The following is a 25,961-nucleotide window of genomic DNA, read 5'->3' on the forward strand; positions in this document are numbered from 1 at the left end:
GCCAGCAACTAGTTAGAAACACTACATCGGACTGAATCATAAATACACAGGGGCGACGGACAGGGCTCAACCGGCAACGCGGGGGCAGGAGAATTACACAACATGACAAATCACCATGTGGCTTTGTTTTGAAGCCACCCCGTGATTGCCAATATGCCTGTGAAAGTCCCTCCCTCGCAGCGTGCTCCCTCCTTTTGCACTGTACAGTTGAACACTGTGCGAGCAGCGAGGCAGTGAAAATAAGAGCACTGCTGCTGTCGAGGGAGATGCTAATATGCACAATCCTGAAAAGGTAAAGACGCTCGCTGTTAATAAGAATGACTTGATTTCGATTTTTCTTTAAATGCCTATGGAAGTGATTACATGTGGGCAAAAGTTGCTAGAACATGGCACTGTGATGCAGATCACACTTTATAAACTACCGAAGGTGTCAGAGCCCAACAAGTTCCAACTTCTTAGTGCTGATTAACGACCTCCTCGGCACCCCTATGGACACCCCTTCGAACTTGGCTTCCTCAGTAGTAGTGGGTGCAGGTGTACCCCCCCAATGCTTCATTCTAGGCTGTGATGCTCGTATCCTTGGGCATACGTTTCCCTGGTGCAATACCACTAGGGCCCATTGTCATGGGGTGCCCAGTTCTGCCCCCTGCAACCTTTTTGTGGCATTTGGCCAGGAGCACTGGTCTGATGTCATTGGGTACTCCCCAAAAATGTATGAATCTCTTTAAAACCCACGTCAGTGAAGTTATCATTTGTTAGGCAGGTAAGACGTTTAGATTATGAAGTGAAGTGTTGGCATCTGTGCCGCGGCCACTCCATCGACAGCCACTTTTACGCCGCACCACTTTCAAAAGTCACCATTCGCCCCTGGTATAAACCTAAGATATGCTTCAGAGCTGCTTGATCAACGGTAGAGTCCGCTTTGGAATCAAAATTGAAGCCTTAGTGTCTTGCCAAAGTGTAGACTGATGCCCAAGTAGCTGCTTTACATATGTCAGAAAGAGGAATGGTTCTCAGCCAGGCTGTGGTGGCTGCTCTCTCCCCAGTGGGATGTGCTCTAGGACTCCCTGGTAGAAGTTCATTAGCCATAACATAGGGATATGCAAGCTACGACTCAATGAGAAATGGATTGTTTAAGGTGACCCAACTTCCGCCAATATGATCCTAATTAATATAGAATTGGTTATATTTGTGTAAAGTCTTGCTTTCATCCCGATAGTAAGGGAAGAACTCTTCCAACATCCAGAGAGTGTAAGGAACATTTTGCTCGAGAGGATGGGTTGGTAAAGAACAATGAAAGACTGATTGCCTGGTTCATGTGGAAGTCTGATACTATCTTTTGGAGAAAAGATGGGCAAGTTCTCAACAACACCCTTCCTACTTGAATGAAACACTGTATACAGTTTCACTGCTAAGAGACCCTGAATTTCACTTTTACTTTCTACGGGATGTGATGATTACTATTAGAAAGGGAGTCTCCCATTACAGGTGCTGCAATGAAGCTACGTTAATAGATTCAAAAGGTGAACCTTTTCATTTTGATAAAACCAAACTGAGCTTCAAGAAAGAGGTAGATGTCCTCATGGGAGTAAAGACTTATGTCAGGCAGAGGAACTGTGAAAAAAATTGCCTGATTTGGACCTTCTCTGTAGGCTGTGATTGCCGCAAGATAGACTTTAATGGAAGAGAACTACAGCTTTCGTTAATGTAGCTGTAAGAAATAAAAAATAAAGCTACCCTTCTGGCAGGTGGCAAAAATGTCGTATCTCAGATGGCACTATACACAAAACTGTCCCATATAAAGAAACAGCAAGTTCTAGTTGAAGGACTTATGACTTCCTTTAGGATATCAATGCATAAGTGTGGGAGATTTAGATGTCTGTATCTTCTGATCTCAGGAGCCATCAAGAATTTCAGGTTTGAGTGGAATAACTAACCCTGAGATCAGCTCAACACAATTGGTTTGCATAGCAACCACGTGTGTAGCATGAAAAACACTAGAAACAGATCTGGATACCACCACTGCCCAGGTCAGTCTGCAGTAATGAGGATTACTGATACACGACAATTCTAGATTTTCAGTATGAATGCAGCTATCAATAGAATTGGTGGAAAAGCATAATGTCCTTGAACAGTTCATAAAAAAATGCATTGCCCATTCAGCCTGTTTCCGGTAGTCTGGATGCAAAGATTTTGTTTTGAGATGATGCGATTTATCTTTGTATAACCCCAAACTGTTAAGATTCAATAAAAAATGTTGTAGTCCAGGACCCAGTCTTGATTTTTCTCTCTATTTTTTTTTTTAATCCACAGTATCAAAACATCAATAAATACAAACAAATCTTACCTCAGAGCACTGTAGCAATACAATTCATTCCCCTGTACAGAAATTAATTTCAACAAGTCATATGATCAATTATCGCCCCCCATACACCCAGACCAAGTTTACGCTTTCTTGGCCCTTTAACAAAATACAAACTAAACTCCAAATTAAAGATTCTATAGAACCGAACATGCCATATTTCAAAAGAAGGTGCATCAGGCTGTAGCCAAGTAGACACTTAACACATCCGTGCTACTGCTGTGGCAATAAAAAGCAAATACCGAAACGTATGCATCGGCCTCCCTTGCCGTAGATCTGAACCAATCCCTAGCAACATCATGGATGCAGAGATTTTTATAGCAACACCAGTGAGCTCTGATAAAAACCTTTCAATATATTCTATAAAAAGAGCCAATTTAGCACATGAATAGAATATCTGAGAAATATCACCATTGTCTGCACCACACCGAAAGCATTTACCGTCGTTCACCCCCCCCATTTCATCATCTTTGCTGGGGTGTGGTACAAATTAAACATTGTTTTATAATGCTGGGTTTTAAGATTCGCCGCTAAAAAGATTTTCCCCGCGATTTCAATCGCCTTCTCTAAGGACACAGACTGTTCTCCCAGACAATTCGCCCATATGCTTATCTAGATCATCCATTGTGTAGGCTAACAGTACTTTTATAAAGAGCCCCTATTTTTCCCTGGCGCCTAACAGCTTCTACTATTTTGTGCGGTCTAATCAAAGTTGACTGTTTACTAAGGAAATCTCAAATTTGCAAAAAATTTTAAAATTGATTCTTTGGGAGATGGTATTTGTCCGCCAGGCTTGAAAAAGAAGAGTACAGCCCCTCAACCTCATAAAAATCACCAATTTCCGTGATGCCTTTAAGTCTCTAACTACCAACCACGTGATCCCAGAAAATCAATGGTAGTATCCCCACTGCGGTGGTGGGTGTATGAAAAGATAGCCCATCAATCTGCAGATGTTTGCACACTGTTTTCCAAACCTTAAAAACTGCACAAAACATTTTAAAGTGTGTTTTTGAATAATAAATGCCATCTATTCTTTTAAAAAAACAGTTTTTAACCTTGGTCCCCAGGAACATCTGATATATTGAAGGGGCCTCGGCCAAATTGCTCACTTCTTCTTCAGTCAAGTAATATCCGTATATTTGATAAAATACACGCCCAATAACAAAATGCAAAGTCAGGGACAAACAACCCACCCCTATCCCTAGGAAGAGTAATGAAGTGCATAGCTCTGCGTGGTTTCCCCGGAGCCCACAAAAATTTGGCACAAAGTGCCTGTATATGTTGTAATTGTCCATGAGATACTTCCAAATGAACTGATCTGAAAAAGTATAAAACCTTAGGTAGTATATTTATTTTTAAGGACATTAGATCTACCTACCAGAGAGAGGTGTAGACACTCCCGTCTCTCCAGTGATTACTTAACATTGCCAATGATGGCCCCCTAGTTGACCTCGACCACCTCTTTTAGAGACACCAGATCTTTATACCTAAATATGTAACCTCATTAACCACTCTGGAATCATTAACCAAAATTTGGTTCGTACAGAGGATCTGAGTTTTAGACGTGTTCAGCTTATAGCATGAAACCAATACAAACTCATGTGCCAAACGTTCCATTTCTGGTAAAGCCGCAAGAGGATCAGATGTTGTAATCATTATATCATCGGCATATACGAGGACACAAAAATGCTCCTGCCGAACAAAAAAAGGTTTCATCTGGGCACTCCTCTCCAACATGTTTAAATAATGTGCAAAGTGAACAGCAATGGGGAGCAAGGACACCCCTGCCATGTGCCTCTAGAGATCTCTATAGGTTCAGATGCAAGCTCCATTGAGCAGATCTTGGCCACAGGAAATCGATATAAAACCCGCAGAGCCTGAATATACCCCTGGCCAAACCCTATCTGCTGCAGGACCCCCCGCCCCCAAAGGAAGTCCCACACAACGCAATTGAATGTCGTTTTATCAAATTCAATCCTAGATCCTTAGACTCCACCTGAGCGATATCAAATAAGGTTACTACTCTACTGGTATGACTCTCTGTTCACCTGCTAGGTATAAAACTGTGTTTTCTTGGGGGGACCAGAGAGGAGATGACTTTGGCCAATCGATTCGCAATAATTTTTGCCTAGATTTTCCCGTCACAATTAACAAGGGAGATCGGGCGATAGGACCCCGGATGATCAGATGGTTTATCCTTCTTCCTAAATATAAATATAATGATATTAGCCTCATCCCAAAGACTGCAGTGTTCCCCCAGTCTGCACTACTTGGAAAAAGGCCAATTTGTCGATTATAAGATCTTGAAAAAAGGTCCTATAAACCTCCGAAGGGAGCTTACCCGGACCAGCCGCCTTACAGATCGTCATGCTATTAATAGCTTGCTCTAATTCATCAATAGTAATAGGGCTGTCCAGCATCCCAACTTCCTCCTGATCCAACCGCTCCAATAATAAATGTTAATGCCCCAGATCCCTAGCATGTTGCCCCGATTCCAGTTCTGTGTACAGATCTTTATAGAAGTTATAAAACATCTTGAGGATCTCCTGGGGATCATGTTCCATGGAGCCCAGAGCATTCTTCATGCCATCTATTCTTAGAGCGGCCTCCTTTGAGCGTAACCTTTGAGCTAAGAAGCGCCCGGTGGCCTCGCCATACTCATAGCAATCCTTTTTATATAGCTGATATGTTAGTGCGATTTCCTTGCTCCATGGCAGATTAATATTAGCCTTAAATCTAACCACATTAGTTTGCAGATCAGCAATATAATTATCCACCGAGATCCCCATACCAGATATTCTTCAGCTGCTTTGAGTTTGCTACATAAATCTTGAACTGCTAGTTCAGCTTGCTTTTGTTTATGCAGTCCATAGCTCAGAACCTCCCCTCTGAAACAAGCTTTAAAGGTATCCCAAAGAACCTCGTAGGACGTGCAATGCCGATTGTTTCGGAGGAAGTCCTTAATCCAAACTTTCATGTGATCAATAAAAATATTATCCAAAAGGAGCTTCCTATTGAAAGTTATAACCCTTGGGGTTATACATGAACCCAGTGCAGGAATATCCAAGACTACTGGTGCATGGTCCGAGGTAATTCTGCGGTAAATTTGTATCTTAGCTCCTGTAAATAATAGAAGAGATACAAAAAAAGAAACAAGCCGTACTAGCTTCTTATGCGGGTGGAAGTAGAACGTAAACCCGGGATCAAGCATATGGAGCGTGCCCCAAACATCGGTCGAGCCATGATCCGACAGTAAATGGTATAATGCCTTAAAAACCCTGGGTTTCCCCCCTTTATAATCTTGGATGTCGGATTGAAGTTCCTTCCTGATCAAAATAATATTGAAATCCCCACATAGCACAAGTGGGATAGGCCATAGTACCAGTTCTAAATGTAACTGCTCCAGGACGAGGGCCTCATCGGAATTGGAACCATACACTGTACACAGTGTGAACTTCGCTCCCCCCAGAATACATTACAGAATGGCCCAGCGTCCTTGATTATCTACTAAAACACCTCCTTGATGTTGGGAGCCAGTTGGCGTCCGCAAGTTCGGACGTGTGAGCTGGCGGCTCCTGGGCTCCTGCATCCGCATGTAGTATTGGTGAGGCATTAAGGTGAAGGAGGAAGGAAAAAGAAATTGCAAAGGAGAGCAGCAACTTACTGAAGCTGGGCATTGGCATCGGTCCTCTTGGCATGCTGAGCATTGCTGCCCCGATCATTTCGGCGAGCTTGCAACACCTGCATACTGTCTATTGGAGCATACCGTGGAGCCGGCGTTAGTGTTGCTGCACGGCTGCTACACGCTACGGAAGCCGCAGAGGGGAGGGCTTTGCTGTTCTGAAGATGCCTCCCAAGATCAGGAGAGGGAGGGTTTGTCCTCTGGTTGACCCTGTCAGAGCCGGAACTGTGGGTCTCAAGAATTCGGCCAGTTCAGCCATTGTCAGCAAAACTGCTAAAAATGACGCGGCAGCAATGGGAGAAAAACCCATGAAAGACAATATGGGTAAGCGCACTACTCCTCTTTTATTTTCAGTGGGAAGGATAAAAGGAAAGTTATTAATTCCCCCCCAGGTCTAACCACTTTTGCAAGCAACAGGCGGTAGGAACATTTTTGACCCCACGGTAGAAAACGGTGGTGGGGAAAAAGACGTAACTGCCCATATTAACACTGGCAGCTCTGACTTTGGATTGTTATCTATCTTTGATGCAACTCAAATGACGGAAAATGCTTTAGGAGGGGCAGCCTGCATGCTACTTTATTCAGTGTTTCCAAATTATGACACCCGGAGATAACCCATGCTTCAAATGTTGAAAATATTGAAAGCTCTGGTCCTGAATCAAAGAAGTACACTCAAAGCGCAAAGTCTCCAATAAAGGAGATAGAATCTGGGGATTATTTTTTCACTCTATCGGATCATTCTAATTCTTCTAGCGATGACCTAGAGTCCATTTTCAAGGCCCAGGCTAAAACCGTAATGCACGGTGACGGTGGCAGTGACCTTAGCAGCACTTTATCTGGAGGACACTAGTGGTAATACATCTGATGGTGGCCCTCGGACACTCCATAAGAAACCGGACTCTAGAGAAGGAGCCAAGCAGGTGGATGGTGGTAATGGTAGTAATGTCTTACAATGGGACTACTTCTGTTCAACAGAGATAGGCACTGGACGTGGGCGCAGCACTGAAACTGCCAAAGAAAGTCTAGCAGGTTCATCAGAAGAGATTTTACTGGCCCTGATTTACCAAACTATCATGATTCACAGAGAGGAGACACATGCAGAGAGTCAGAGGGCGCAAAGCTCTTTTTATTGTTATTTTTTTATTTTGTATTGATTACTTGTGATAACTTGTCATGGCAGATACATTGCAGATAATACATTCAAATTCTGTGATGTCTTTGCACATGCATGATTAAAGAAGGCAGAAGAAAAGGAACAAAAAAACAGGTCCTAACAATGCATATTACAAATCCAAAAACTATACTCAGGAGGAAGAAAAATGAGCAGGAGGAGAAAAAGGAGTCGCACCTGGGACAAGAGGAAGAACAAGAGACCCTGAAAAAAGGGAAGGAAGACCCTATATAGTCTTAACCAATGCCATATCTTAGTTTACTCCAACCATCTAGTGATTGGGGCCCAGATTTTCCTTCCCAATTCTCGTCTCCTACGCCCTCTGAACCTATATACCGCGGATTCCATATTATATAAAGCTACTAACCGGGACCGCCAATTGATAAATGTAGGAGAATCGGAGCTAATCCACAGGGAAGTTATACATAGTCTCACGATAGTCATTGCTATAAATACAAATCCAATCTCATTACTTGTCCTAGCATTACCCTCCAGATTACCTTCTAAGCCCAAAATGATTAAATCTGATGTTAATGATACCGGAATATCAAGAATCAAGTTCAGAAAGGATTCAATATCCTGTATATATTTAGCTAGATTGGGACAAGCGAAAAACATGTCTATGGAATCAGCAGCCCATGTCCCACACCTGCGACATGAGCTGCCCCGTACGCCCCTCATTTTGAGACCTCTACAGGAGTATAATAAAAATCAAAGACGGACATAAAATGTTGGGTCCTCAAACTACCCGTTGTTACAATCTTATTGGCTAATTCCAGTGACCCCTCAAGATCCACATGTTCCTTTCTGAACTTTCTCTCTCATCTAGCATTCTGAATGCTCATATCATCCGAAAGGCCTTCCAATGATATTTGATATATTTTCCCTATCCGAGATCTATTACCTATTGTGTCCACCAGAGCTATTTTCCCCAGATTTAGACCCGGCAGTTGCATAATTTTGCCTTGGAAACTCTTAATCTGCAAGAGTTAAAAAAAAGACCAAATTTCTCTTGTAAGTTAATAAAAAAAGCAAGTAGACCTTCACAACAGACATCCCCCAAAGCATTAATATAAAATTTCCCCAACTAAAAGTCATTTGATCTTGAAATGTTGGTGGTAAAAGACCATGAGACAAAAAAGGAGTATATGCATTGATATTGGAGATCCTAAATCTGCGTCGTATCTTTCTCCAAATCAAGTAGGCCGACTGGAATATTTTGAATGTAGGGGCAAATTTACAAGCCACTTGCCTTACTTTTGCGCCGCTGTTGCGTCACTTTTGTGATGCGGCGGCGTAAAAGTTGCGGCCCATTTACAAAGTGACACATCTAGGGTGATGCGTCACGTTGTAAAGCCCTGCGCTACATTATACCTGCGTTAGGTTTAATGTATGCAGGGTGGGCGTTCCCACGCAAAAAGCCAAGTAGAATTGACTCAGTGAAATTTACAACATTTTACTGAGTCACTCTATGCCTTCACTGCGTCACAATCCCTACACCTGCTCAGACCAGGTGTAAGGAATGACGTAGGGATTTTTGAAGGATCTCACCAATCTATTGTGACGCTTTGCTAGAGTTGCGTCACTTTCTGGTTTGTCTTTTTTTAAAAACTACTATGGTGGTCTTCTGCCAAGAATCAGGTGTCTGACCCTTTGGAGTTAGTTGAAATGAAATGAAATGAAAAAGGATTTATTAAGCGCGACAGCTGCCCTGATGCGTCCAGGCGCTAACTAAAAGATGCCTTCAAGAGGAAAAAACAAGAGAGCAGGGACTACTTAATCAAAAAGAAAAGTCTTGAGCTGTTTGCGGAAGCTCAACAAATTGGAGTTAGTTCTCAAATGCAGAGGGAGAGTATTCCATAATTTGGAGGCATTATAAGAAAAGGATCGACCTCCTGCTCTCGCTCTCTGGATTCTGGAAACCTTGGCCAAGAACGCAGATGAAGAACGAAGAGTTTTAATGGGCAGATAGGGTGAGATCAGGGAATGGCTAATTTCTGGACCCGCTTTCCAAAAAGCCTGGTGAGCAATACACATAGATTTGAATTTGACTCTCTCCCAAATGGGGAGCCAGTGCAGAGCTCTTAGCCCAGGCCTTATTGGAATTCTACGTGAGATTCCGAGCAGAGCTCGCGCTGCACAGTTCTGAGTTCGTTGGAGTTTTTGCATGCTATACTCTGGCACCCCAAGGTATAAGGCATTATTGAAATCAAGGCGAGATTGAATAAGGCCCTGTATCACTATCTGCCTCGCCTCAAAAGGAAGGAGAGGAAGAATCTTTTTTATCATCCTAAGGAGGCCAAAGCAGGTTGCCGCCACCTTGGTAGCCTGTGTGTTGAAGGTCAATGATTTGTCTAACCATACTCCCAGACTTTTGATGTTATCTCTGGGAGTGGGAGCTGTCCCCATGCTCAAGGGCCACACCAGCTCCAGAGTGGAAGGGGCTGCCGGGCCCAGGAGCATAAGCTCTGTTTTATCGTCATTGAGCTTCAAACAGGACTTCATCATCCAGCTCTTGACCTGTTCCAAGCATGTTGTTAGATTGGGCAATGATTGGAGGCTGCTCTTCTGCACAAGAGAGACCACTAGCTGAGTGTCGTCCGCATAGGAAATTATGTTAATACCGTGCGGACGAACAATCCCAGCCAGCAGCCTCATATATGCTTTGAAGAGCGTAGGACTCAATGAAGAGCCCTGTGGCACTCCGCAGCCCAGAGGTCTGCTTGACGAGACAGATATACCATCAAAGACCTGGTAAGTTCGATCAGTTAGAAAAGACTTGAACCAGACCAGGGCTTCTCCCAATATACCCAGGTCGGCGAGGCGGCTTAAGAGGATTTTATGATTTACCGTATCGAAGGCGGCACTCAGATCGGGGAGGATCACTGCCACTGATCCTCCTCGATCTAGAATCCGCCTTGCCTCTTCTGTCACAGCCAGCAGGGCAGTCTCCGTCCCATGTTTGGGCCCAATTCCGAATAGAGACTTGAGCCCAATTCCGAGTACTTGCCGAAATGTCAAATGAAATTCTAGGGGTAACGCATCTGGGCCCACAGACCTGCCTGCAGGTAGTGAGGTTATTGCATGCTCAACCTCTTCCCAAGTGATCGGGGCGGCAAGAATCTCGTTTTGTTCTGGTATGACCTTCACTGTTTCATGATCCCTAAAAAATTCTTCTAAAGATGCCACTGCCACGTCCCCTTCCTCTGTATATAATTTCTGATAAAAATTCAGAAATACCTTCAAAACCTCAACCAGAGAGTCCTGAATCCGATCCAGATGATCTTTAATCCTGCAGATCCTATTCGCGACTCCCCTCTGTTGTATAGGTTTGGCCAAAAGTCTCCCCGTGTTTTCCTGAATTCATATATATCCACCCGGCACTGTACATATTTAATAGCAAGTTCTTCCCTAAAATATTGGTATATCCTGGCTTTTATTACCACGATACGCTGCAGATACTGATCAATATTTTTAGCCTCCCTTATTTCCTCATGAGTTCTGCCTCAGCCGTTCTGAGCTTTTCCACCCACCCTCGGATCTTTTCCTGTACCAACCTCTGCTGATACAGAGAGAAGCTGAGGGTCTCGCCCCACATGGCTGCTTGACAGCATCCCAGACTGCAATTTCTGAAGAAGTACCTCTATTTATATAACAAAATTCCGTTGTTCATTTGGCCATGTGCACGCAGCATGCCTGGTCTAATAGTAGCTTCCTATCATGTCGTCTGGGATCGGGGAGAGACGCTTACAGGAAATTCAACGACTAACAGATTGTGGTCAGACATTATCATAGGGTGAAGCTCAAAACTGACCTTCTCGACAGTTTGGTTGAATAAACAAAATAGTCCAAACTGACAAATTTATTATGGGGAGCCGAAAAAAAGATGCACCCTGGATCTCCCAGCCTATGCCTTTGCCAAACATCAGCCAATCCATGTTAAAATGTAAATGTAAATGTAAATTGATACTTGTATAGCGCACTACTCACCCGCAAGGGTCTCAAGGCGCTTGTACGAATACCGCTGTGGAACCCATCCTGGCTTTCCCTGTGAGGCGTCCACTCCTGGGCACCCCCAAGGTGGAGGCCAGGCATCCTTTTAGCGTTGTGGGGGCCGTTGTGGAAATTAAGCAAGCTATTGCCCAGAGTTGCAGAGTGGACTCCATGATTAGAATAGGCACCGAGGCGAGAATTATCAGGTGTGTGGAATTTTGAGCCCAAGACCCGCAGAGGCGGGGAATTGAACCCTGGTCCCGGGCTAGACCTCTGTATCAGGGTCTGCTGCTCCAATCATTGAGCCACACTTCTCCACATGTTCTCTAATGAGTCTCGGTAGTGCCTTAAAGGTCCTAACCTTTCTACCCTGATACGAAATATTGCTAAAAAGATCAAAACTGCTGTCAAGATGGATATTAAAATCACCACAAAGGACTAACGGAGATGGCCATAAGGCCAATTCTATACTCAAAAAGTTCAGCACTTCTGGATCGTCCAAATTCGGTCCATACAGGGAACAAATTGAAAACAGGGTACCATTAATTCCTGCTTCCAGAATCGTCCACCGTCCTAGTTTATCGTCCTTGATTCGATAGCATGTTATCACACTGCGCTTTGCTAGAATAGCTACTCCCCGAGTAGTAGTGCCTTGACGAGCACTAGCCAATAATTTGAGACCCGGATCCTTCAACCAACCACAATTGTTCCTGGGTATATGGGTTTCTTGCAGATACAGCACATCTATATGCATATGTTGGGTGAGTTTAGCCAGCAAACCTCTTTTTTCCTATCATTGAGACCACAGATGTTTAAGGAGCAGATAGGGATTTTGTCCTTTCTATCCATCATCCTTCTGAGTTACAAGCACTTTAACAGAATTCAGGGAGTGATACAAAAAATTCAGGTAAGCTTTCCGAAAGACACTGTTGAATGCGTTCATTTTAACATAGTAATGACTGCCATGACAATGCATATAAAATGACAATAGTAACCCCCTACTCAGTGCCCCAGCCCCCCAACCCCCACCCCTCCAACCTGGAACCCCGCACTCCCCCCTCTCCCGCCCACCACATGAGTCATAAGGACCAACGGTCCCTGGTGATGAAGAGCTGAGCCACCACCCCTTCCACAAAGCTAGCTTCCTTTTCCGGTGAAGTACCCTACATACTATAAGCTCACAGGACTAGAGCGCACATGGCCATCACAGGAAAACAAGAGCAAAAAAAAAAAAGCTGAGAAAGGAACTAAAGAGAAGGAAATGCCGCCTAAGGGATCAGGAGGCTATAAGTAGACAATCCTACTCAGCCCACACAGTCAAACCTTCAGTTCCCAAATCTTTTCCATCACCTACAATGATAACATAGATTCTTTTGCCTGAACTTCAGACTGAAAAAAGTGTGTTTGTCCCTGAGACACCACTTTTAATTTGGCCGGACTGAGCAGAAAAACCTGAGCCCCCTGTGCCAGAAATAGAGGGATTAATTGGTGCAATAGCCACCTTTTCTCTACAGTCGCCTGACAGAAGACAGGCCTCACAAAGAAATCACAACCCTTGCCAACCCTTTTCCGATCAGGTCTAGCCAAATCATATAGGGCCTCTCGGTCCAAGAAGTTATTGAGGCAGATGAGAATTGGCCGTGGCCGTTTGCCGGTTTGACCCCCTTTTCTGCGTTGATTGAAAGGGAATCGATGGGCCCTCTGCAATTCTATTTTCCAATTCCAATGCTTAAGTTCTGGGAATGCTTCTTCAAAAAGTTTGATGACAAACTGCCGGACGTCCGTACCCTCCTTACCCTCGGGGATACCCAAAATTCGCAAGTTATTTCTTCTTGACTGATTTTCGAGGTCAGTCAATTTCCACAGTGTGTCATCTTTCAAAGTTTTCATAGACTCGGCCAACGTTTTCTGTACGGTCACCTCATCTTCCAACAGAGAAATTCTGGCTTCTGCTTCACCAATTCTCACTGCAAAATCAGAGCTAGTCTTTGCTACCCTGTGTATGGAATTTTGAAGTTTGCGACACACACCTTGGGTGCGAGAGCTCTCTGCTCTAGTCTCCTTCCAATGAGCCATAATACTCTGATATATTGTGGAGAGCGTGATTTCTTTGGGTCACTGGACTTGCTGAGCCAGTCATCGGCACGCAAGTCTTGTTGCCCCTGATGGACGCCTTCGGGAGCATCGGGAAAATTGGACAGGTAAGTGGAGCAGGAGGAGCGGTCAAGATAGAGGTACTCACAGAAGCCAGTCTTGAAGGCAATGGCAGCCCCCAAAGCCAAAACTATGAGCGCCAAATCATTTAGGAATGCAGAGAAATGTAAACATTACTGCCGCGCTGCATAACTCCAGTCGAAAACCGGGAAAGAAGAGGTTAGCAGGGAAGGAGTCTTTGGGCCAGCTCACTCAGCCGCTGCGGCTGCCATCTTGCCTCAGGTTGGTAACTTCGGGCACAAAGCTCTTGTCGTAAATTGCAGAATTTAGTTCGACGTATAGCAAAGACCTGTAAGGAATTTAATTCCAGGTTTAACAAAGCTCAAATTTCATGTTTAGAAGATGAATTGGTAGCACATAAGGGTATGACAGTGACCCTGCGATCCCTAAAAGATGACACTCAATGAAAATTGGCTGATCTAGAAAATCAGTCCCGCAGGAATAATCTTAGAGTACTGCAAATTCCTGAGGGCACAAAAGGACAGGATCCTCGCAAGTTCATCATCGACCTGTTCACAAGGCCTTCCCAGAACTTACACATGGGATTGGCAGACAGAAATAGAGAGGGCGCACCGTTTCCAGTTTTTCCTTCGTCCTAGATCTGGTCAAACCATATCTAGACAAAGAGCAATATTGATATCTCTTAATAGTTTTCTTGCACAGGAAGATGTATACTTGTTGGTATGCCCTGATAAAAAGAGGGCTGGGAAAGGGGTGGAGTTTTTCGTCATACCCAACTTTTGTCATCAAACTGTAGAACAGCGTTGGCAGCCACGTCAGCTTATTGCACCATTTCAGGCCAAAGGGGCTCAAGCTTTTCTAATAAATGCAGCTACATTAAAAGTGATGCACAAAGAACACATTTGATTCTTTACCTCTGAGGTGCAAGCCAAAGAGTAATTCTAGCTGTCTCAGGGCATTGACACACCTGTCGGGATGTTTGATGTCATTGGCGTCCGCAGGGGAGGGCAAGGGGTGGGGGCACTTGCCCCCCCCCCCTGGATCGCCAGTGCAGCCAGTGTGGGCCCAGTCAGGGCCGGCCCCAGTCCATCATGCTTTTGAAATGGTGCCATTGTTCCAGGTAGCAGCCACCTCCATTGGGTGGGAAGCAGGGCCGGACTGGTCATAGCGGGCACTGGGCAATCCTTCGGTGCGCCGCATGGGTGGGGGGTGGTTTTGGGCCCCCGGGGGCCGTTTTTGTTACAGGGCCGTTTTTGCAGCATAGCGGCAAAATTGGCCCTTTACCAAAATCGCACGAAAACCGGCCCCGGCAAAGAGCTCGGCGGCACCCACAACCCCCACTCCCCCCCCCCCCGAGTGGGGAGGCGGGGGCCGGCCGAGCACTCTGCGATGGCCGGTTGTGGTTCCCAGTCCGGCCCTGGTGGGAAGTGGGGTGCAAGGGGGTGACCGAGAAGAGTGCAAGGGGTGTCCGAGAAGGATCCAAGGCAGAGAGGAGAAAGGTGCAAGGCAGAGAGGAGAAGGGTGCAAGGCAGAGGGGAGAAGGGTGCAAGGCAGAAGGGAGACGGGTGCAAGGCAGAGGGTAGAATGGTGCAAGGCAGAGGGGAGAAGGGTGTAAGGCAGAAGGGAGAAGGGTGCAAGGCAGAAAAGGGTGCAAGGCGGAGGTGGAGAAGGGCACAAGAGGGAGGGGGAGAAGGGTGCAAGGGGGAGGGCGAGAAGGGTACAGGCGTTTGGTTTGGTTACTGTGGTCTGAGGTGAATGAGGACAAAAATAAAAGTCCCTGTTACTCAATCTAGGTCCACAAAGAAACCTTCGAACACATCCACGTGTTTCATATTAGATTTTGCCAGGTAGCAGCACTAGACACAGTGCAAGGAAGAGTGTTTCCTTCAGAGAAGAGAATGTCATCAATTTGGGAGAAAAGTCATCTTGTACTGAAGGCCACTGGCTTAACGAAACTTGAACTGGGCCCCCTGCAAGGTACGTGGAGGGCCTCCCTCTGGACTCAATCAGGAGCTTTTCGGCCAGAGTACTGTGTTGAGGGACTCCACTGGAGCTTGGGGGCTCCCCCGCACATCTGCGGCTGCGGGGGCCTTTGTTACACCACAGCTGAAGGATTCAAATCCAATAGCACACCAAATCTCCTCCCTATTAGAGTCCATGGCTTCCTGCATTGCCATTGTCCTGAATGCATACATATGAGACATCTCTAGGAGGGTCTGGAAGCTCAGAGGTCTCATAAGGAAAACAACTAGACTGATGAACTTCACATGTCAATGTCTGCAAGGCAATTTCAAACATGGTGGTGCAGGAGACCAAACCTAACGCAAGTAGTCCCTTTTCAACAAGAAGCTCCAACTCATACTCATTTACCTAAAATTGAGGCTAGTCCATCTAGCTCTCAAGGCCTTCCTAGCATTTCTGACAACAAACAGGATTCTTATTCAAATGGACAGTTAAACAATCATGCACTACCTAAACAAACAAGGGGGAATCAGATCAAGACCTCTATTGCTGAAGCCACAGAAAATCTGGTTGTGGGCTTTGGCAGGGGCCTATTAGTAACTGAATCATAAACCATAAACCTTGGTTGTCAAGGGAGCTTAATGAGCAAAAGAGACATTGCAAAAAATTAGAATGGAATTGAAGCACGCCTGGCAAACATTGGTCTTGTCAGCCTAGTGTGGGACTGGATCAAATCGTTCTTGGAAGACAGATCACAACAAGTGTGGTTACCTCCTTTTTCATCGACCGCACAAAAGGTGACTACCGGAGTACCTCAGGATTCATCCCTGATTCCCCTCCTTTTTAACTTATATGTCACCCCTCTGGTATATCTGACTGAGGAGCTGGGAGCTAAGTTCATCGCTTACGCAGATGATACCCAGCTCCTCTTCACATGGAAGGACTCAGATACTTCTCCAACAAGAGCAAAAAACTGTCTAATAAACGGATTTAAATAGCTTACAGGTGCCCAGTTAAAGTGCAATGAGGACAAGTCCGAAATCCTCATGTACGGATCCTGTCCCCCTAAGGCCCCCAGAATACCCCCTCACCAGTTCTACATGACAGACAGTTAAGAACTTGGGTGTCTGGTTTGAGGAAAATCTCATGTTCTCTATGCAAGTAAAGAAACTGGCCGGTCAATGCTTTGGCACACTGAAGTCCCTTAGGAAGTTTCTTCCTCTTTTACCTGTGACTGCCAAGGAGATGGTCACGCGTGCTCTGATCCTCAGCCGCCTTAACTATGCCAATTTGCTTCATATTGGCCTACCAGGATACCAGCTCAAGAAACTCCAAGTAATACAGAACGCTGCGGCCAGAGCTCTGATGGGCATTCCAGGCAGGTCTAGTGTAAAACATCATTTGCAGGATCTACACTGGCTCTCAGTGGTTCAAAGAGTCAAATTTAAGGCTCTCACGATGGCCCACTCAGCCCTTTATGGAGCAGGGCCCTTCAATCTGAGGAAACGGTTGAATTTTTATACCCCACGAAGGCATCTGTGCTCCGCTTCACAGTGCCTAGTGTCTATTCCTTAGTTTCTGCTGCTAAGATTTGGAGGTAGTTCTCAATCCTTCAAAGCAGCCAAAGCCTGGAATTTGCTCCCCCTCGAACTGCGAAGCACTCATGACCTCTGCCTGTTCAGGAAAAGAGTAAAAACACTGTTGTTTATTTAATCGGTAATCCCTCTGAGTTCCTTATTGTTTTTTACATTGGCTTTTCACGACGGGACACTCATGAGTAGCCGCACGCGTTATAAATCATTGTAACATAACATCATGTGGATTTCCAAAGCTCACTGAAAGAGGAAAATCTACTAAAACACGTCCTGATGTTTGTACTGCCAGTTTAGCTAAAACCACCACCCCCAGAGTCATTGTTGATTGTTGTGAAGCAGCCAAGACCACATAACTTAATTCTGATCAAATATTCCGCTTTTCCCATGGTACTTGCGTTTCTTGTAAACACACCAAATCGGGCTGAATCACGCAGAGTTCTGTAGCGACTCTTTGCCTTTTGTTATAATTATATAAACCACAAACATTTAGGGAGCAGATTTGAAGCCCAGATTTAGCCATTGGTAGTTGTCGGAGAGAGTCCTTGCTCAATTCTCTCCTAATAAAAAACCTTGGATCTCTCATCTTTATAGACTTAACCATACTGTGGATTCATTTTCTTTTTTTTACCCCACCTCTCCCAACCAACCAAGCTCCCCCGCAAGCCCACCCACCACCCCCCTCCCCAACCCTTCATCCCTGTGATGACAAGCTCCCGCCACCCGGGTGTCCCTCCCCCGCATCTATACACCACCCTATGCGTAACACAAAGCAACAATAAAGCACTAAACAACCCAATGCATCATAGAAATGTTGCAAATGCCATAAATATAATTGTATACATGTGAACAAAGACTTCATATGGCGCAATAAAGCAAGGAAGAAGGAGGACGTAACCAAGCCAAAACTATGCAACCCACAACCCATCAAAGAAAGAAAATTAGAAAAACACATGATTATAGATCCTCAAACAAATTAACACGGATTTATACATACAACATGGGCGTCCGCAGAAATGTTTCCGGGGGGTGGGGGAATTCTAACTTCATCACCCTCCCCCTTGCACCCTTCTCCACCTCCGCCTTGCACCCTTTCTACCTTGCACCATTCTCCCCTCTGCCTTGCACCATTCTCCCCTCTGCCTTGCACCCTTCTCCCCTTTGCCTTGCACGCTTCTGCGTCGACGCATAATACCTTTGTTAAGCGGCCATTAAAAAGACAAGGACATTTTTCTTCTCCTGCAGGGTGCTGCCTACAATAAATCTCGAATTAAATAGAAGACAAAATGCATTGTCTCATGTAGTTTTCCTGTCCGGGGGTTGCTTTCTGATGAATTGGCGATCTATGTGACAACCCATATGTTTTTAACACAAAGTTGTTTATGATGATATATGTTTTTCATGTATAATTCTATTTTTATTTTTGATATGACTTATTAAATATGCACATAAGTGCTTACACACTCCGAGTAGAGCTTCTATCTTTCATTTTTAATGAACAATTGGCGTGTGAGTGGAACACTAGATATATGAGTGAAATGAGTTTTCCAAAGGGAAAATTGAATTTTTAACTACAAAGTAGGTGGCCCCACTTGTTGAAAATCTAGTCCACTTGTTTTGGGGGAGCTTCCATTTGTAGCACTTTGAGCGCATCTGTTAGGTCGTTATAACAACCTGGAAAATGTTATATTGTAACATTTACAAGCCTGACCCAAGGCATCTGTCCTTCTTCGGAAAGAGAAAGGAGCTTCATTCCCCTTTGCTTTGTGATGTAACATTTTACAAATAAATAAATAAAACGAATTTCGCTGCCCGCGCAATGAAATTTGTTTTATTTATTTGTATACTTACCTCTGAGCGGCCGCATTCCGCAGTTTACTACCCCGCCACCCTGCCCCTACCCCGCCCTGCGTCACCGCCCAGCAGCACTCCCTCCAGGAGCTGCTACTGCATTTTGAGATTGTATTGTCTGTCCTAATTAGGACAGCCTGTTCTGCCAACCTCGACAGGAACTATTGCAAGCAGCAGGAACTAATGCAAGCCCAGTCCTATTGCTCGTTGCTTCAGGATCCTGACGTTAGTTTCTTCTCCGTTTCTGACCAGAGGCCTCTGATCATTAGGTCCTGCATATGGGTTCCCCAGCCCTTCATCAATGCATCTGTTGTCTTCCTTTTCAGTCCTGTGTCAATGGCTGAAAAGGAAAGCCTTGGTGGAATGCGTATTGAGTTTTAATGAAAACCTCCCCTACAGCAGTTCCTGTGTGAGCCGTCTTGCTACTAGGACTATGTCTTCCCAAGCTCTAGTAATTGTTAGCCATTGTTGGTCAAATTACTCCTGTATAGGCCTCATTCTGACCTTCCAGAAGCACAATTAGTCCTATTCAGGATGCCCTTAGGCTTAGCGGTGACTTGTAGAGACCTACAAATACCGATTTCAACAAAAGGTTTTTGCCGTTGTTTGGAGGTTATGTGTACTTCTTGCTGAGGGGCCGGTACACAGACACTAGTTATAATTAACCAGCAGAGGTGGCAGGACAAAGAAGCGAAGGGCCTTAGAAACGGAGTGAAACCTTCCGCTTTAAGGCCTTTAGGTCTAGTTACCAAGTTGCCCTTAAATGGCGGGGCACCTGGTCCAGTTCTATCGGTATCAACTCAAAACCAAAATCAAAACACTGCTTTAAGACAGGGGTGTCCAGTGTAGGGCCAGAAGAGTTTACAGAAAAGCCACATAAGATAAATTTATATCAAATCAATCTAAATCTAGTGAGTGGTAATCTTGAAAATAGGTCCCTGGCCTATAGATCCACTGGGGTCATGGATCTGGCCCTTCTGGATCTATGGTGGATGTCCCAGGAATATGCAGTTATAAAATAATATGAATCCTGTAAGAAAAGTTAGTGCCTGATTTAGACCCTGATGGACAGGCTGTTGTCTTTCAGGGTGGTGGAGATCATCTCCACAACCACAGAAACTGGACTGCAGCGCCCCCCAATAAGAAATCACTGCAGGCACTGCAGTGATCTCTGCGCCTTCATTGGTGTCCTAGCTGTCGTATTGTGAAGCCCCCAGAGATTACAGGACGCGGTGACTGTTTATAAGGTACCTTTATTTAGATTGTGTGGTACAGCATGCATGTGCCTCTGACCCCTCTGTGTGTGTGAGAGAGAGAGAGAGAGAGAGGAGAGAGAGAGAGTGAGAGGGAGAGAGAGATAGAGAGAGAGAGAGAGAGAGAGAGAGAGAGAGCGAGAGAGGGAGAGATATATAGATATATGTCTCTATGGTTTCTTGCACTCCCTTCTCTGCCGTGTCTCTCTGTTGTCCACTTGTGCCTCTTCCTCCTGTTTGACTTCCTCCAGCACTTGTGCCTTCTGTTCTTCTTCCTTTGTCTTTAGTTCCTTGAAATGCGAACTGTTTCTCGTGATGTGATATCGCCCTGCTGATGCTGTTATCATTGGTCCCCTCACTTCCGTCACCGTCAGGGATCCCTTGAGAACGCGCTGTCTGACTTCCGCAGTTGTCTTTGCCGCACTACCACGGTATCTCCTTCTTTTATTTTTGTTGGTGTGGCGTGCCTCCTCCGATCAGCGTACGCCTTCATTTTTGCCTTCGGTTCCTCGTCTCTGACAGCTATGTTGCTTCTCTCCACGCCTGTCATTGATTCTACTTGTGGTAGCCTGGTCCTGCTCGAGCGCCCCAGCACCAACTCTGTGGGGCACCGTCCTGTGGAGCTGTGAGGAGTGTTCCGGTAGTCCCTCAGGATTTGACATAGGGCTTGCCCTATTGATATTTGCGTTATCTTTGCTCGCTGTATCGCCTATTTGATCGTTCCCATGAATCGTTCGGCCATTCCATTTGCTTGTGGCCACAGAGGTGTTATTTTCCGATGATGGATCCCTAGGTATTCGACAAATCTTCTAAACTCTTCGCCTGAGAATGGGGGGCCATTGTCAGTCTTTAATGTCTGCGGTGAGCCTCATGCTGCAAAAACATCATCCATGACTGGCAACGTTGCATTTGCCGAGGTTGACGCTACCTGTCCTACAGTTGGAAACCTGGAAAACTCATCTATTATCACCAACAGGTAATTTCCTGTCTCCAGGGGCCCATAGAAGTCAGCCGTCAGTTCTGTCCACACTGCCTTCGGGAGTTCAGACATCTGATGTGGCTCCGGCTTGGACGGCGGCCCCGTCACTTGGCAGATGTGGCAGTGGATGATAGCTGCTTCGACCATGCTGTCAAGTACCGGGAACCATACTTTTTCTCGTAGCAGTTTCTTGGTTGCTACCATTCCTCGGTGCGACTCATGGGCCAGCTCTATCGTCTGTCTCCGCAGCGTTCGGGCATCACTATTCTGGTGCCTCTCATCATGATTCCGTTTTCGCTTTCTGAGAGCTCTTCATGGATCTTTTTGAACGCCAGAAGTTCCTCTTTTACTACTCCTTCTTCCAGAATGCTGTTGTTGTTGACATGCCTCCACCGCTGTTGTCTTGTCACCTTCTGTATTGCTTGCATGGTAGGGTCTTTCTTCGTTTCCCGTTCCAGTTCTTCCATCGTTATTGATGCTGGTGTGTTGTGTTTCAGCACGAAGTTTAAGTATTCCTCCGCCAATGTGGTCATCTCCACTGCTCGTGGCAGTGGGTGTCTTGACATGTAGTCAGCCGGGTTTTGATCCTTTCCGGGTTTGTGTATTATTTTGAAATTGTAGTCCATTAGCCCCACCTCTCTATCCGGGGCGGTATTTTTGCATTAGGATTTCCATAAATTGTTATCAATGCTTGGTGATCCATTATTATTGTGAAAGGTTTTCCATAGATGAACATGTGATAGTGTTCACATGCCCACACTACCGCCAGACTCTCTTTCTCCGGTTGGGAATATGCTCTTTCAACATCTGATAGGCTCTTGCTTCCGTAGGCTACTACGCATCTTGGTGAGTCTTTGCCTGGTCTGTGTTGTGCCAGTATGGCCCCCAAACCCACTGGTCTGACATCTACTGTCAGTTCAGTGCACAGCAGCGGGTCAAAATACGCCTGGTGATCTACTGCCGTCACAGCACGTCTTATCTCTTCAAAGGTTCTGCTGCAGTCTTCAGACCACGTGAAACTCTGGCCCTGTTTTGTCAGTTCTCTCAGGGGTGCACTCACTCTGGCAAAGTCTTTGATATATCTTGCACAGTAGCTGGCAAGGCAGAGGAATGACCTCACCTCTGCAATGTCACTTGGTTGCTTCGCTCTTTCCAGCGTGTCCACTTTGCTGCGATCTGGCCGCATTCCTTTCTTGGAGAAGATGTGGCCAAAGAATACCAGTTCGTCTTGCCCTAGTTCACACTTGTCCTCATTTAGGGTCAACCCCGCCTGTTCTAGTTGGGAGCACACCTCTGGCAATGCCTTGTCGTGCTCCTCATCGGACTTGCCAAACAACAGAATATCATCACTGTAGTTGAGGCTGTTTTTCATCGGCCTTATCACTTGTCTAATTGTTTCTTGAAATATCTCAGCAGCAGACGATATCCCCAAGCTCAGCCTTTTGTATCGGAGCAGACCTAGGTGCGTGGAAAACGTTGTGATGTATCTGGACTGAGGGTCGAGCTCTAGCTGGTGATATCCTTTGCACAAATCTAGCTTGGAGAACCGTCTTGTGCCTGTTAGGCAGCTGATCATATCATCAAGGTGAGGTCCAGGGTGTCTCTCACGTTCGATCGCTGTGTTTGGTATTCTCATGTCAACACAGATTCGTATTTTGCACGCGTCTTTCTTCGGTACCACCACTATTGGTGACACCCAGGGCGTCGGCCCTTCTGCTGGTTCTATGATGTCCTGCTTGAGCAGCGCTTCAAGCTCTTTTTCTACTTGCGGTTGCAGGTGTATTGGCACTCGCCGGTGGTGTTGAGCTAAAGGCTTCACGGCTTCATCGATGTGCAGCGTTATTTGACACCCCTTTAGCTTCCCTAGTCCTTGGAGTAACTTGGGGTATTCCTTCAAGATGCTTTTTTTCTGACATGTTGTATGTCATTTCAATAAGGCCAATTATCTGGGCTGTGACGTTGCTCAGTAGGCATGGTGCTGGAATGTCACCCTTCAACACGTGAATCTCTTCCTTTATCGTTTGACCTTTGTATGTTAGGTTTTCTGTGAATTTTCCCATGTTTGTTACTGGTTTTCTTGACCCCCATGTGAAGACTTCTACTTTGGATGGCTTCAAAGTTGGTTTCACCTCCATCTTCTCGAATTCCGACACACACATGATGTTACATGTTGCGCCGCTGTCCAAGACAAACCTTGCCTTGTGTAGTCCTACGCCTATGGTCACAGACTCCGTATCGTGTTTTTGTCCACCAGGCGGATTCTTTCTTGCTTTCTGCTTACGTCAGAGGACATGGCAGCAGCGTCCGACATGAGGTATAGTCGTTCTACTTTTTCTTCTTCCCTTTCCTCTCCTGACTCTATCGAGGAGCTTCTGTTCGCTGTTTCGACATGTCTGCTCGTCATCGTTTGCGGTCTTCCCACTCTTCCTCTTTCATTTCTAAATTGCAGTCCCTGACATACACTGGCAAAATGGATGTTTCTGTTGCATTTCCTGCATGTTTGGCCAAATGACGGGCACCTGCCCCTGTGTGGAAACTCAAGTCCACATCTATAGCAGGTCGATTCCGTTTGCTTCCTTGTCACCTGTTCATTTTGCCCCTTTTTCCAGCTGCTCGTGCAGCTGCTGTCCATCATGCGGTCGGCTTGTTCAACTCTCCTTTCCTTTCGCTCCATCTCCTTTCCTTGCGCTGTCGCTCTTGTCTCAGCTCGTGCTAGTGAGAGGATCTTTTCCATAGATGTTGTTTCCTTCAGGATTCTCGCCCGGAAGTCCGTGTCACGGCATCCCTCAATGATGCGCAGGCGAATCGCTTGCTCATTGTTGTATTTGTCGAACTCGCAGTGAGTTACTAACTTCCGCAGTCGCGTTGCAAAATCTTCCAAAGATTCTTCCCAGTGCTGAAACGCGATTGTGAAGGTGTATCGCTCAAAACCGACGTTCCTCTGCGGATCAAATTTGTTTGTTAGGCACTTTATTAGTCCCTTATACGTGGAAGTCTCTTCTGCTGGTAAGGTCACTAGTAGATCCTCTACTTCATCACCTACTAAGTTAAACAATAGGCCCAGTTGTTTGGCCTCTGTCACATCAGTGGCTTCCATGTATCTTTCAAATCTCCTTATCCATTTCTCCCGTCTTATACCCACTTGTGGCTAGGACAGGTTGAATGGGATACGTCTGTGATATTGGGTGCTCTGCCTTTCGCCCCTTTGTTCTGCCATTATTGCTGTCTTTTGTGCTCTTTGTGGCACTTGCTTCTGTGTATTTTCACTGTTATTTTCTGGTACTTCTTCTATATATATGTATTATTTTATTTTTTTCTTTAAGGTGCCTTTCTTTGCATCTGTTTGTGCTTTATTTCCACCCTTTAATCTCCTTTTGTCGTTATTTAGGTACTTTCATTGTCTTGTGCTTTTTCCCCCCTCTTTTTGGTGCTCTTTTCGGCACTCTCAACACTTTTTCCTAGTTGCCTGACTTAGAAATGGCCGCCACGCTGTTCTGCCCCCTTATTGGACCAATTTCCTGACTCTAAAATGGCCGCTGGTAGTCTCGCGAGACTTCGTGACCAATCAGAGCGCTGCCTGACTTCAAAATGGCCGCCCGATCTTCTCTTGCGCTGATTGGCCCTGGCGGCCTGACTTCAAAATGGCTGACTGATTTCTTTGTGATCGCGCTCATCCGGGTCATTCAATCGGCTCACCGGCTCTCTCACGCTGCTCCTTTTTCTTCTTCCGTGGCGGTCGGGGTGAGCTCACACGCCGATTCCTTCGCTCAATCGCGACCCAGGGTGGGCTCCTTGTCTCGCTGAAGTCGGCACTCGATCCTCAACGCGAATTAGGGTGGGCTCCTGGTCTCGCTGGGCATCAGATACGATGGATCTTCGTTGTCCTCGTCGCCAGTTGTCGTATCGTCAAGCCCCCAGAGATTACACGAGATTACACAAAAGATTACGGTGACTGTTTATAAGGTACCTTTATTTAGATCGTGTGGTACAGCATGCATGTGCCTCTGACCCCTTGGTCTGCTGGTCGTCTTCTGAATGTCCCTGTCCCCTCCCCTGGCCGGGAGTGGTGTCCGGTATCCCCTGCCCTTTGCCCCGGCCCAGGGTCCTAGTGCCCACTGTCTGGGCACAACACTAGCCATGGACAGTTTGGTGCACAGCCTCCATCCAAACTTTCTTGCTTTTCAAAAAAAAACACTCAATTTTTTAGTTCTGCTACAAACAGAGAAAAATGAACGTAAGACAGTCCTCTTTAATAGAACTAGCAGAATGATGCCCTTACTACGACAGCTGGCAGAGCACGTTTTGCAATGGCATGCTCAAGATGATAACATAATCAGAAAACCGATGGTCCACCCAACTCATAACTGAGTTGACAGAGCGAGGGTTTGGCAGACAGGATGCTCTGTCCGTTTGTGGTAGAGTACCCTGTCCGTCAAACTCTAAATCGGTCTTCATCTTTTCATCAGACTGTAACGTACAGCCAATTGGCAGTAAAAACGTTGTAAATAAGATCTACATGGCTTTCTTGAAGTATTTTGCCACAATCATTTGGTTTTTAGAGTGGGAAATGCTTACATTGGCTTGGTCGTTCACCCCCCTTTCCTATCCTAGCGCTCTCTAGACAATGTGTGCACTCACCAGAGATCACTGAATGCAGCATATCCATGACCACACGAGCAAATGTGTTTTCCACGTTCTGCAGGAAGGCATTCCTTTCCGTCGATGTGCTGAAAACTTTGCAGACTTTCTGCATCATTTTCACTGCCCAGTCCATGCAGTACAAGTCTTTCTCACAAACCTGTTACACATACGAGAGTTGTCAGGTATGATGTATTCAAGAAAGAGAATATGTATTCGTATACTCAGTTCAATACAGGACATTTTATAAATATAAATATAAGAAACACGGGGCCTTATGTAATCAATGGTTTGAGGGGCAAA

General features: G+C 45.6%; 1 protein-coding gene across 1 annotated transcript in view; it reads right to left on the bottom strand.

Moving 5' to 3' along the window:
- The window catches only part of FBXO47 (F-box protein 47), a 1,324,472-nt gene that overhangs the window by 69,613 nt on the left and 1,228,898 nt on the right, over positions 1-25,961 (bottom strand). Inside the window, exon 9 of the mRNA XM_086919858.1 lies at positions 25,659-25,818. Within this exon, the coding sequence (XP_086775984.1) occupies positions 25,659-25,818 (160 nt within the window). The remainder of the gene's footprint in view (positions 1-25,658; positions 25,819-25,961) is intronic.

The sequence above is a fragment of the Lissotriton vulgaris genome, chromosome 5 (assembly GCF_964263255.1).
Source record: "Lissotriton vulgaris chromosome 5, aLisVul1.2, whole genome shotgun sequence".
Taxonomy (NCBI): domain Eukaryota; kingdom Metazoa; phylum Chordata; class Amphibia; order Caudata; family Salamandridae; genus Lissotriton; species Lissotriton vulgaris.